At 48.5% G+C, this 12,481-nt stretch overlaps 1 protein-coding gene across 1 annotated transcript in view; it reads left to right on the plus strand.

Moving 5' to 3' along the window:
• The window catches only part of MAP3K14 (mitogen-activated protein kinase kinase kinase 14), a 38,718-nt gene that overhangs the window by 19,227 nt on the left and 7,010 nt on the right, over positions 1-12,481 (plus strand). Inside the window, exons 7-13 of the mRNA XM_080976618.1 lie at positions 2,846-2,975; positions 3,949-4,080; positions 5,262-5,366; positions 6,710-6,873; positions 8,127-8,277; positions 9,839-10,147; positions 12,105-12,211. Of these exons, the coding sequence (XP_080832744.1) occupies positions 2,846-2,975; positions 3,949-4,080; positions 5,262-5,366; positions 6,710-6,873; positions 8,127-8,277; positions 9,839-10,147; positions 12,105-12,211 (1,098 nt within the window). The remainder of the gene's footprint in view (positions 1-2,845; positions 2,976-3,948; positions 4,081-5,261; positions 5,367-6,709; positions 6,874-8,126; positions 8,278-9,838; positions 10,148-12,104; positions 12,212-12,481) is intronic.

Below are 12,481 nucleotides of genomic sequence, written 5' to 3' on the forward strand. Positions count from 1 at the left end.
TGGCAGAGACAATATTTTAAACGACAGAAGTGCTAAATGGCAGCAGCAGAGAATTCTCTCTCCCCCCCCCTGCCCCCGCCGACAAGTTTGCTTTTTTTGGTTTTACATATTAAAATTTACATTCTTACCTTACATTGACTGGGATTCCCACAAATCCCTGGACTTCCCTCCTCCCCTCCATGGGTCCCATTATTGAACCTTTTCTGCTGCATCTTTTTTAAAATAATCCCAATTTTTATATCTTTATATCATCCATAGTTCTCATTACATTACAAGTGTTATTGCAATCCCACTAATGATTTTAACTTTTTACAGTGTTCTCCAAGGTAAGTTAAAAGTTTCCCCCATTCTTTATTAAAGTTTTGGTCTTCCTGATTTCTGATTTTTCTGGTCATTTTTGCCATTTCGGCAGAGTCCATCAACTTAGTCTGCCATTCTTCTCCAACAGGGACTTTATCTTCTTTCCATCTCTGGGCTAGTAACATCCGCGCAGCTATTGTCGCATATATAAACAGTCTCTTCTGTTTTTAGAGAATTCTTTAATCTGACAATTGAAGCTGTAATTTTCCTGCACAGTGTTCACAGAATCATAGGGTTGGAAGGGAGCCCGGGGGCCACCTAGTCCAATCTCCTGCATTGCAGGAAACCTGCCATAGATGTCCCTGGGTGGGCTCGAACTGCCAACCTTTCGGTTAGCAGTCAGACGCACTGACCCATTGGGGTTGCAGGGAGGGCAGTGGTGGTGATTTGTAGGGGAATTCTTGCAGCAATTTGATTGTACAGCCCTCATATGATACTGGTGTAGCTTAAAGGTAAAAGGTAAAGGTACCCCTGCCCGTACGGGCCAGTCTTGACAGACTCTAGGGTTGTGCGCTCATCTCACTCTATAGGCCGGGAGCCAGCGCTGTCCGCAGACACTTCCAGGTCACGTGGCCAGCGTGACGAAGCTGCTTCTGGCGAGCCAGCGCAGCATACGGAACACCGTTTACCTTCCCGCTAGTAAGCGGTCCCTATTTATCTACTTGCACCCGAAGGTGCTTTCGAACTGCTAGGTTGGCAGGCGCTGGGACCGAGTGACGGGAGCGCACCCCGCCGCGGGGATTCGAACCGCCAACCTTTCGATCGGCAAGTCCTAGGCGCTGAGGCTTTAACCTGCAGCGCCACCCGCGTCCCTTTCTGGTGTAGCTTAGCCGACCTATTTGTCTCCTGTCCTTTCCACAATGCACGTGCTTCTCGGGTGATCTCCCATGCAGATACTCTCCAGACCCCAGGCTATTCAGCTCCAGCCACAGAACTGCTTCGTTCATCTTCACATCGTGATCGCTGCTGTTAACAGTGATCCAGAGAAGCCCGGCTGGGGAGCTCGGGTGACAGAGCTGTATTTCCCTGGTGTGCCTATATTTGGAGGCACTTCCAGTAGGCTGAAGTCTCCGATTATGTGCCTCCTCCTTACTCGATATATCCCTCCCCATTCTGAACTCTCCTCCTCCTCCTTCCCCGCAGTCTCATGTTCTGATCTAAACCCACTTCGGCTATCGTTCAGCAGCCAAACACGCCAGTGACTCATATTTTCCTCCTTATCTTCAGCAAGCTCTGCACTTGGCCAGACGATATACCATCTGCTTTCTCTTTAGCTCTACTCTTGGCCTTAGCTGCAGTTGCTTAAAAAAACCCCACACACAACCAGGCTACATTTTGAACGCTTGTGTTGAAGGGAAAAAAGTAACCCGATACTGCATCAACATGTGCCATGAGACTCCCCTGTAGATTCCTCCTTGCTTGCCATTTTTGTGGCTCAGAGAGTTTATTATTTGCTACATCCCTGCAACAACAGTCTGGTGGGCTGGGGCACATCAGTCGGTGGACTTTAGCTCTGCCGCCGCCACGGCCACCCTGCGCTCTCATGGTCAATGCTCACAGCCCTTTCTTTCCCTGGGCTCTCTTTATGGAAATGGGTGGTGCTGTAGTCTAAACCACTGAGCCTCTTGGGCTTGACAATCAGAAGGTTGACGGTTTGAATCTCCGCGGTGGGGTGAGCTCCCGTTGCTCGGTCCCAGCTCCTGCCAACCTAGTAGTTTGAAAGCATGGCAGTGCAAGTAGATAAATAGTTACCACTGCGGCGGGAACGTAAATGGCATTTCCGTGTGCTCTGGCTTCTGTCACTGTGTCCTGTTGCACCAGAAGTGGTTTAGTCATGTTGGCCACATGACCCAGAAAGCTGTCTGTGGACAAAGCAAGATGAGCGCTGCACCCCATAGTCACCTTTGAGCGGACTTAACCATCCCGGGGACCTTTACCTTTACCTTTGCCTTATGGTTTTCATGAACCCCTCTGTCATCTCGGCTCCTCCTTTCCCTGTCTCCAGGCCTCCTCTGGCAGCTGTTTCCTCAAGTTCCGCATTTCAGGCCCTTGTCACCTGCGACCTGCTTCCTTCTGCCAACCTGACTCTCCCTTAACTAACTTGTCGGCCATCTCCACCCACAACATACACACTTTTAGACCTAAGTAAGCCTTCTGTTTCCAGCTCTCCACCCCCAGAGGTAGACACCGTTGTTTTCTAATTAAAGTGGTACCTTGGCTCTCGAACGTAATCCATTCTGGGAGTCCATTCGACTCCCAAAACGGTTCGAAAACCAAGGCGTGGCTTCCAATTGGCTGCAGGAGCTTCCTGCACTCAAGCGGAAGCTGTGTCGGACGTTCAGCTTCTGAAAACGTTTGCAAACCATATCACTTCTGGGTTTGCAGTGTTCGGGAGCCAATTTGTTTGAGTACCAAGCCCTTCTGGAAGCAAGGTACCACTGAACATAGAGTGAACCCTCCTGCCATCTTGCTCTCTTCAATCCAGGTGCGGGTCGATAACTTCCGTGCAGAGGAGCTGATGGCGTGCACTGGAGGGGTGCATGCCAAAGTCCTCCCGTTATACGGAGCGGTGAAGGAGGGCCTGTGGATTACTCTCTTCATGAAGCTAATGGAAGGTAGGTGTTCAAGGACAAGAGAAATGGAGCCCTGTGTGAGCAGCAACAGCAGCGATTTGCAGCTTACTGCACGGGCAAAGTACAGTGGTACCTCAGGTTACATACCCTTCAGGTTACAGACTCCGCTAACCCAGAAATAGTGCTTCAGGTTAAGAACTTTGCTTCAGGATGAGAACAGAAATCGTGCTCCGGCGGCGCGGTGGCAGCGGGAGGCCCCATTAGCTAAAGTGGTGCTTCAGGTTAAGAACAGTTTCAGGTTAAGAACGGACCTCCGGAATGAATTAAGTACTTAACCTGAGGTACCATTGTAATGAGACCTGGCATGGAAATAATTTGGGGGACCAGCAGAGCGGCTAAGCATGGTTAAGTTTCATCTGGCGAGTTCCACTATGACTATGCGCGTGTCAGGGACTGGACAGAGGAGGAATGGTGGGAACCGCCTCCCCATCCTGGCCCTTCCAGAGAAGGGGAGGACAGTATAGATTTACAACATTGGTTTGCGGGAGGTCATAACTCAGAGGTACATGAGGGGAAAAGCTGGGAAATAATGAGAGAGGAGCAGGAAGCTGCAGTAGCAGCAGGGGGGTGGCGCGACAGCTGACGGACTCTCTCGGTATCTTTAGAAAGCATTCCAGACCCCCCTTCTTCCAGAACCCGGTGGGCATTGAAAGTAGGAGAGCAGAGAGCTCAGAGGCAGAAAGCACAGATCAGCCATCATAGGGATGACGTATAATGAGAGAGATGGAGGGTGGGTTTCCACTCAGAGCAACACCATTACTCCTAGAGGGAGCATTTCTAAGCCTCTCTATGTGAATATTGAATAAAAGACTTGGTAAGAGCTTCTTGACTATTACCGGCAGCCTGCTGTGGGGGAGAGGATTGGATTCCCTGAAGCCTGACAGTGCGCCACTTTTTAGAGGGAAAAGTGGGATACAGAGGGAATAAATAAAATAACAGCAATTCTTCCTTGCAGGTGGGTCCCTTGGCCAGCTCCTGAAGCAACGCGGTTACCTGCCGGAGGACCGAGCTCTTGATTATCTAGGCCAAGCGCTGGAAGGCCTGGAGTACCTTCATGCTCACAGCATTCTCCACGGAGATGTGAAAGGTACGTACCTTGTTGGTGAACTGGCTTCTGGGTAGCAGAGAGCTGGCCTTCCCTCAGTGGATTGGCTCTCTTGCAGCTCTTGAGAGGGTGGAGAGCAGGGTTTTGACATGGTTCTCGCTGAGGTTGCCCACCTGTCTGGCTTTGCCATTTCTGACATGGTTGATAAGAATTCTCCACCCCGCAAACGACACGTCAAGGAGAAGGATTTCTCGCTTAGCCTTCTTCCAGTGGCGCTAGTTTCTGCCGCTGTGGAAGGTCATGCGGAGGAAGAGTCAGTCCTGCGATTTTCCACTCCTGCTCTAAAGCAGCACGGATGAGACACGGGTTTCTCATCTGAAAAAAGAACCAGGCCTTGTTGTTGCTCAAAGCTTGAATCCTTCTTGTCCCTTACCTTTCCCGCGCTGACCTGGCCACAGTGATCCATGTGACGGTCATCTCCAGGCTTGACTACTGTAATTCGCTCTACACGGGGCTGCCCTTGAAGCTGTCCCAGAAACTCCAGCGGGTGCAGAATGCAGCAGCGAGTCTCTGCCATGGGAGCATATTCACCTAGTGCTTTTCCAGCCGGACTGGCTCCCGGTGGAGTACAGGGTCAGATTTAAGGTGCTGGTTTTGACCTTTAAAGCCCTTCACGGCCTAGGACCCTCGTACCTACAGGACCGCCTCTCCCGGTATGCCCCACAGAGAGCCTCAAGGTCCATAAATAGCAACACCCTAGTGGTCCTGGGCCCTAAGGAAGTTAGATTGGCTTCAACCAGAGCCAGGGCCTTTTCAACACTGGCTCCGGCCTGGTGGAACGCTCTGCCTCATGAGACCAGGGCCCTACAGGATCTGATTTCTTTCCGCAGGGCCTGTAAGACAGAGTTGTTCCCCCTGGCCTTTGGCTTGGAGCCAATTTGATTCCCTCCCCCTCTTTTCTTTTTTCTTTTTCCTTTCTCCTCCTGTGATGAGGCTGCATTTTAATATTTCAATGTTTCAATATTTTAATTGTATTTTAATCTTGTTTTTAAGTTGTATTCATTCAACTTGCTTTTATTATTGCTTGTTAGCCGCCCTGAGCCCGGCCTTGGCTGGGGAGGGTGGGGTATAAATAAAAATTATTATTATCATTATTATTATTATTATTGGGATGCACCTGGATCTCAATGGCAGGCAAACCATTGTGACCTTTTCCTTGCCAGCTGACAACATCCTCTTGTCCGGCGACAGAAGCCACGCTGTCCTCTGCGATTTTGGTCACGCAGCTCACCTTCACCCGGATGGCATGGGGAAGCATTTGATGACAGGTTAGTTACGGTCAGTTCAGCAAAAGGTCGATGATACGCCCCGAGCCTATGTTTAGGCTGCTTCACATGCTTTCATTTAAATGCCCTTAGCCTGCCTTGTAATAAAAATCATGGAGGTGTGCCCGCTCTGCCCGCTGCCAGTCCCGCGTGAGATATGCCACCACCCAGCCTCTGCACCCCCCTCCACTTCCCCTGGCATTATATTTAGGCATCAATGGGGTTCTATGTAATCCGTGCCGAATAGATAAATTTCTGCGCCCAGGGGGGTCTATATTCTGTGCCAAGAAACCTAGGGGTTCGTAGCTTGTATAAATTATGCAAATTGAGTTTTTCTGCATAGTTTTATTTTGGTTTTGCCAGCCCCAAAAGGGCAAGGGCATTGAAGGCCCACCTCCCAAGCACTGATGATCTTACTCAGTCATCCCTCTAGCTTCTGAGATTTCAGGAGCAGTCATTATATGTATGCTTTCAAACATATCCATGTGAACATAAGCGGTAGATAATGGCTTTTATTAAAATGAAACAAAGCAATAATGCTTAGCATTTATGTGTTGTTGTTTTGAATGTTCAAAGTGTCTTCCATGCCCTATGTTATTATAAAGCCGAGAACCAATCAAGTAGGGGTGGGATCCAGTGCTAGGTCTTACGGAGGAGACAATGGGTCACCAACCTTTTTGGACTAATGGGCACTTTTCAGATTTTGAGAGTGCTGGGGTTGCCAGTCACAAAACAGCTGCATAACACAAACTTAGAGAGACATACCTGCTTGACAGCCTTGTGTTTACCATGGGAAGTCAGCTATGTCCTGCTGATGGAGATCATGGAATCCTGGCCCCCCAAATGGAAAACGAGCGAGGTCTCAACCCAAGAAGAATGGCAGCTTAAGTTGACAGAATATGCACAACTTCCAGATTTAACATACAGAATAAGAACAAGAAGAACATACGTTTCAAGAAAATTGGAAAACGTTAATTGAATATTTGGGAAATAATTGTATGCAGCTGAAAATGCTGGCAGCATTAAGATACATTCAACAGTGTAAACATGTTTTGATGGATACAGTAATGGAATACTGAATGGTACAGTTTTTGTAAAATATGCAGGGATTGATGATATGTAAAATGAACCATGGAAAGAGAAGAAGGGAAGTCATTGATATCTTAAGGATGTAAAATGAGTATTTCAAATTGTAAAATAGAAAATTTAATAAATTTAATAAAAATAATTTTAAATTTTCAATTTTACAATTTAAAACACTCATTTTACATCCTTATGACATATCTGTGTATGGGCTGCTTCTGCACAAGACCTTAGAGAGCAGATCTCCTCCATTGCATTTCCAGGGGATTATGTTCCTGGCACAGAGACCCACCTGGCCCCCGAGGTGGTGATGGGGAAGCGCTGCGACTCCAAGGCAGACGTCTGGAGCAGCTGCTGCATGATGCTGCATCTCTTGAATGGCTGCCACCCCTGGACCCAGTACTACAACCACCCTCTGTGCCTCAAGGTCAGTTGCATTTTCGCAGACATGCAGGTGGGCTGGCCTGATTTAGTCAGGGCGCATTGGCATTTGGAAGGACGAACTCCCTTCCATCTTCAGGTATGGTGTGCACGGCTGCTGATCCAGGAAAGGGTGTCGTGGAGGGGAAGAGGGATTGATGGATAAATAATAGAGAAAAACACTTTGGAGAGGTGAGCAGTGCCTTTCCTTGAAGGACCTCCCAGGTCCATCAATGGTGGAAGGAAGCAGAAGAGGGCATTCCAGGGCACGGCTGTAACTTCCCTCTGGGGCTGCTTATGGCAAATGGTTTCTTCAGCTTCTCTGCAGTCTCACTGTGATGCTGTAGTTTTATCCTCTGTTCCTCTATAGTGGGTAAGTCTATCTTTCCATCTTTGTGCATATAGTGGTTTCGCCACTGCACAGTCATACCTCGAGTTACAGACGCTTCAGGTTGCGTTTTTTCGGGTTACGGATGCACTGAAACCCGGAAGTACTGGAATGGGTTACTTCTGGGTTTCGACAGTCACGCATGCACAGAAGCGTTGAATCGCAACCCACATGTGTGCAGACGCGGCGCTGCGGGTTGCGAATGTGCCTTCCACACGGATCACGTTCACAACCCGAGCGTACACTAATATATTGGGGTAATCTTCCATAGTCCTTTTCCAGATGTGTCCATTAACCCTAAAAGAAAGACTTCTGGCTTACAGTTAATATTAACCTTTAAAATCTGCTGTACAGTCAAACCTCGGTTCCCAAACGCCTCTGTTCAGGAATGTTTTGGCTCCCGAAAACCCGGAAGTAAGTGTTCCGGTTTACGAACATTTTTCTGAAACCGAGTGTACGACGCGGCTTCCACTTGAGTGCAGGAAGCTCCTGCAGCCAATCGGAAGCCGCGCCTCGGTTGTAGAACATTTCAGAATGGGCTTCCGGAATGGATTACATTTGACAAGCGAGGTTTGACTGTGTCAGCGTACGTATTTGTATCCAATATTTTTTAGCTTTTTTACATGTCCACCACGGCATGGCAAAATGTCCCTTTGTGTCCTTGGCACTTCCAGCAAACATTTGAAATACATTTGTACATTGCAAATAGTTTCTCAGGTGTAATAAACCAACGGTACATCATCTTCTATTAAAAAAACCCTCTTTAGGATCATGTGGATAACCTGACCCGTCTAACAGACCTGCCTCCTTCTCCTCTGGTAAACATTGCTGCTTCTGACACCTGACGTTTCCCCGCGTTTTCTGTATTGCAGATCGCCAAAGAGCCGCCTCCACTGAGAGAAATCCCACCCTCCTGCCACCCATCCACCGCCCATCTCATCAAGGCGGGTCTTGAGAAGGATCCGGCCCGACGGGCCTCTGCAGCGGAGCTGAGGGTGAAAGCCTGTGCGGCCCTTGAAAAGGGTGAGGATTTCCTACAGCTATTAAACAAGTGGCGGATTACAGAGCCCAACACCTCGCTGGTGACAAAAAGTTGCTTGCGGCATGCGACGTGCTTTATTTGCTGCCGCTGCTGCCAAATGCTTGCTGCGTTGGCTTTAATAGGACTACTTGACTGTTGGCGCTAGGCAGATCCGGTTCTTGTGCTGTGAGTTAAAATGATAATAATAATAATAAATTTTTATTTGTACCCCACTCTCCCCAGCTGGAGCCGGGCTCAGAGTGGCTAGCATATAAATAATGCAATATGCATAAAAACAAGCAATCAATCGATTAAAAAGCATCCCAAATAAAATAAAGTTAAAACTGGACAAATGACAATCCTCAGGTTAAAATTGAAAGCAGTTAATACTTGCCAGGACCAACTGTTTCCACTGATATTATAAGGACCTGTGAGCAGGCTGGGAAACCTCTTTTGTGCTTGTTCTTATACAAAGAGAAAATGAGTCAGACTGAACCCTAACCAAAGGCCTGGTGGAACAGCTCCGTCTTGCAGGCCCTGCGGAAGGAGGTCACATCTCGCAGGCCCCTGGTCTCTTGTGAGAGAGCGTTCCACCAGGCCAGGTCCACGGATGAAAAGGACCTGGCTCTGATCGAGGCCAGTCTAATCTCCCTGGGGCCCAGAATCTTCAGGGTGTTGCAGACCGTAAGGTCCTCCATGGGACATACCAGGAGAGGCGGTCCCCAAGTGCTGCCATCATCTGTGAGTGAGGGTGGGTGTCCCCCATCAATCACAGAACACTTGGGTTTTTGACTGTCCTTAAATTTTGAATCCACAGTTGATTGTGTTCCGCACGTCAAGCATATTGGGCCCAATTCGGCAACCCTTGTTTTGCGCATTCCCGCCAGACAGCAGGGAGTGTGCCTTTATTTTCAAAATGCTGTTCCCTGCCGTAACGAATCACAGGCAACTTTTACAACTTGGGCTTTCGGTGGTGTAGCAAACGGGAAGGCTGCTGTTTTGAGGCAGGTTAAAAAGACTGCCTTTGGCCAGGTACGGCAGCTACAACAGGTATAATTTAGCCACAGGAATTCCAGGCGTTTGTAACCTGTTTGCTTTAACACACTGTGTGTGGCAGGTGAGGCCAGAGGCAAAGGTGGGAAGAGCTGTGGGTGTAATTCTTGCCTTTCTACCATAGGGTAACTTCTAAACACACACACAAACACACCTCCATCCAGACAAGCCAGAGCCACCAGATGTCAAGGACAAATTGCAGCTAGGAAAAAAACACTTGGGGGTAAAACAGGACCAGGGAAGGGTGTGGGCTGGGGAAAGTTCCAGGGGCCAGGCAAAGAAATCTGGGGGCCTCATTTGGCCCTCAGTCTTGAGGTCACAAACACACACACACCACACACTCCCTGCTGCTGGGTAAAGCTTCAAATGATCATCCCATCAATGCATCCTTTTTCTTCACTTAATGGGAGTCACCTGGAATTCAAAAGAAACGAAACCTTCTGGGTGATTCCGCTCCAGCAAGTGCTCCTTTCTCTTCTTCTGACCTAACATTTCCCCTTCGCTTTGCAGTGGGAGGCCTGAAGAGCCCCTGGAAAGGAGAATACAGACAACCCCGAAGCCTACAGTTGGCCCCAGTGCCTAGTCTCCCAGACCCACCGCTGCCAATCCCGGAGCCTCCCGAATGCCGCACCCTCCCACTTCCCCGCCACGGTCTGGCCGAGAAGGCGCAGTTCCTCCCTCTGAGCACGTGCAAGGAACTAATGCAGCCGTGCGACTCTCTGCAGCTCTGCTTCCTGCCTCCTCTCAGCGCCAAGAGGGGCAGTTTGACGGACTGGAGAACCACATCCTTTGAACTTGAGCTTCAGCAGCTGGAGTTTGGTAATGACCGAACTGCGCTTCTCGTCTTTCTCTCTGGAAATGTGCCTTTATTCGTCATCTTGCTCTCAAGTCTCCTGCCTAGCAAGTTCTTTGTGTGCAGCTCTGCTGCCCCAGAGTTGAAGGGTTGTACGTATAGGGCAGTACTACCTGCTTCCTGTTGGTTGGTTGGTTGGAGGACCAGGCAAGGAAGGGTTGTGTGCTTAAAAGATAAAAAGGAGGGATGGAATTACATCTATGCACAGCGCCGATGTATCTTGTGCCTGGGTGGTTGTAGCAGAATAGAAGGAAGCATGGATAAGATGGGATATAGCGATTTAAAAGAACAAACACCGAATATCTCCATTTTCAAGGTTAAAACAATAAATTGGGCTCCTTTTGGCTTCATGCAGGTATTGAAAAGGGAATCTTTGTTGAATTCCAATATCTTGTCAATGGCACATTGCTAAATTTTATTGAAGCGGGGGCAAGGGTTTTTCAGAAGGATAGGGTTCCTTCCCCATCTTGTTTCCGGTAGGAGAAGTGTTATCTGCACTTCTCCAGCTGCCCTTTATGCCCCATGTCATTTCCATTGCTTTCTTGATTTAGTTCAGCCCAACCTGCCATGACTCATTCATTGCCATTTTGGGTTTAGGACGATTTGCATCTGGTATAGCTGATTTCCACAGCGCCTTTTTTATATTGCTGGGATCATTGCTCTTGTCTTTCTCTGTACCTTTATGGAGCCTCACAGTGTATTGAGTCTTCTTTCAAATCCATGTAGAATAAATCCTATCATGATTTTTAAAATATATACAGTCGTACCTTGGATCCCGAACGCCTTGTGAGTCGAATGCTTAGGCTCCCAAACGCCGCAAACCCGGAAGTGAGTGTTCCGGTTTGCAAATGTTATTTGGAACACAAACATCCGACGCGGCTTCCTGCAGCTAATCGGAAGCCGTGCTTTGGTTTCTGAATGTTTTGGAAGTCAAACGGACTTCCAGAACGGATTCCGTTCGACTTCCGAGGTACCACTGTATATGAAAAAGAACACTGAATAGGCTTCCATGAAGGAAACAGAATATGCTTGTTTTTTTAAAACAGGCATAGGCAAACTCCTAATGTTGTTTTAAAGCAGGCATAGGCAAACTCCAGCCCTCCAGATATTTGGGACTATAATTCCCATCATGCCTAGCTAACAGGACCCATGGTCAGGGGTGATGGGAATTGTAGTCCCAAACATCTGGAGGGCTGGAGTTTGCCTATGTCTGTTTTAAAACAAGCAATTTTTTTCATGGTTTGAGCTTTGTGGACTCAGTCCTTTCACATAAGAACCATCTGGTTCATGGCTGAATTATCTGTTACGACCGTAGGCTGATGTCTCCTAACATAAGTGGTGCCAAGCGGCTGTGAAAAGCAGCATGGTGAGGCTGCAGTCTTAAGCAGAGAAGCTGTGTGGGGAGGGGTTGCTGAACCCTTCCTCCACCCACCATTTCCCCTCCAGATGGCCTTATATCTGGACTTTGATTCCTAGCTCAGTGCAGCTCATGTTCTGAGCTGCCAGTTGTCACTATAACACGTTGATTTTATTTATTGAGAACCTTGCTCAGGTCTTTCAATGCAAGCCTATTGGTGAGGCGCTGTGTAAATGAGGCAACACCAAATGGGCTGAAAGAGTGAGATACTGATTAGCAGGAGGAGCTTTTATGGAGCATTTGAAATGAGAAAGGCTGTGCTGAAGAGAGCGGGAGGTTAGGGAGTTAAATGGTGATAAAAATATGCACAGGGTTTGTTTAAAACTGCATTGATTACTTGGCAAATGTGTTCAAAAATTAGTCAAATGTAGTTCTCTGAAAAATGGGGCAGAGCTGCATAGCACGACCCCACTTGTCATGGGGGGGCGCAAATCTGGAACTTGCTGAGGGTCAGGGGTGATTGGGGGATGATCTGTTTTCATTGTAGCCTGTTTCCTTTCCCACAGAGCTGATTCGAAACAGCCTGTCTCAGCCCTTCTCTCTGGAGGAGCAGGAACAGATGCTGTTGTGCCTCAGCTTGGACAGTGCTCTCCCGTCAGACGCCAGTGAGAAGGCAAGTACAGGAGGACAAGCAGGAGGGACCCATGACTGCTTGCATTGTGCCGGGATGCGGGTGGCACTGTGGTCTAAACCCCTGAGCCTCTTGGGCTTGCCGATCAGAAGGTCGGCAGTTGGAATCCCCGTGATGGAGTGAGCTCCCGTTGCTCGATCCCAGCTCCTGCCAACCTAGCAGTTTGAAAGCACACCAGTGCAAGTAGATAAATAGGTACTGCTGTGGCGGGAAGGTAAACGGCTTTTGCATGCACTCTGGTTTCACTCTGGC

The sequence above is a fragment of the Podarcis pityusensis genome (genome assembly GCF_964106645.2).
Source record: "Podarcis pityusensis genome assembly, chromosome: 13".
Taxonomy (NCBI): Eukaryota; Metazoa; Chordata; class Lepidosauria; order Squamata; family Lacertidae; genus Podarcis; species Podarcis pityusensis.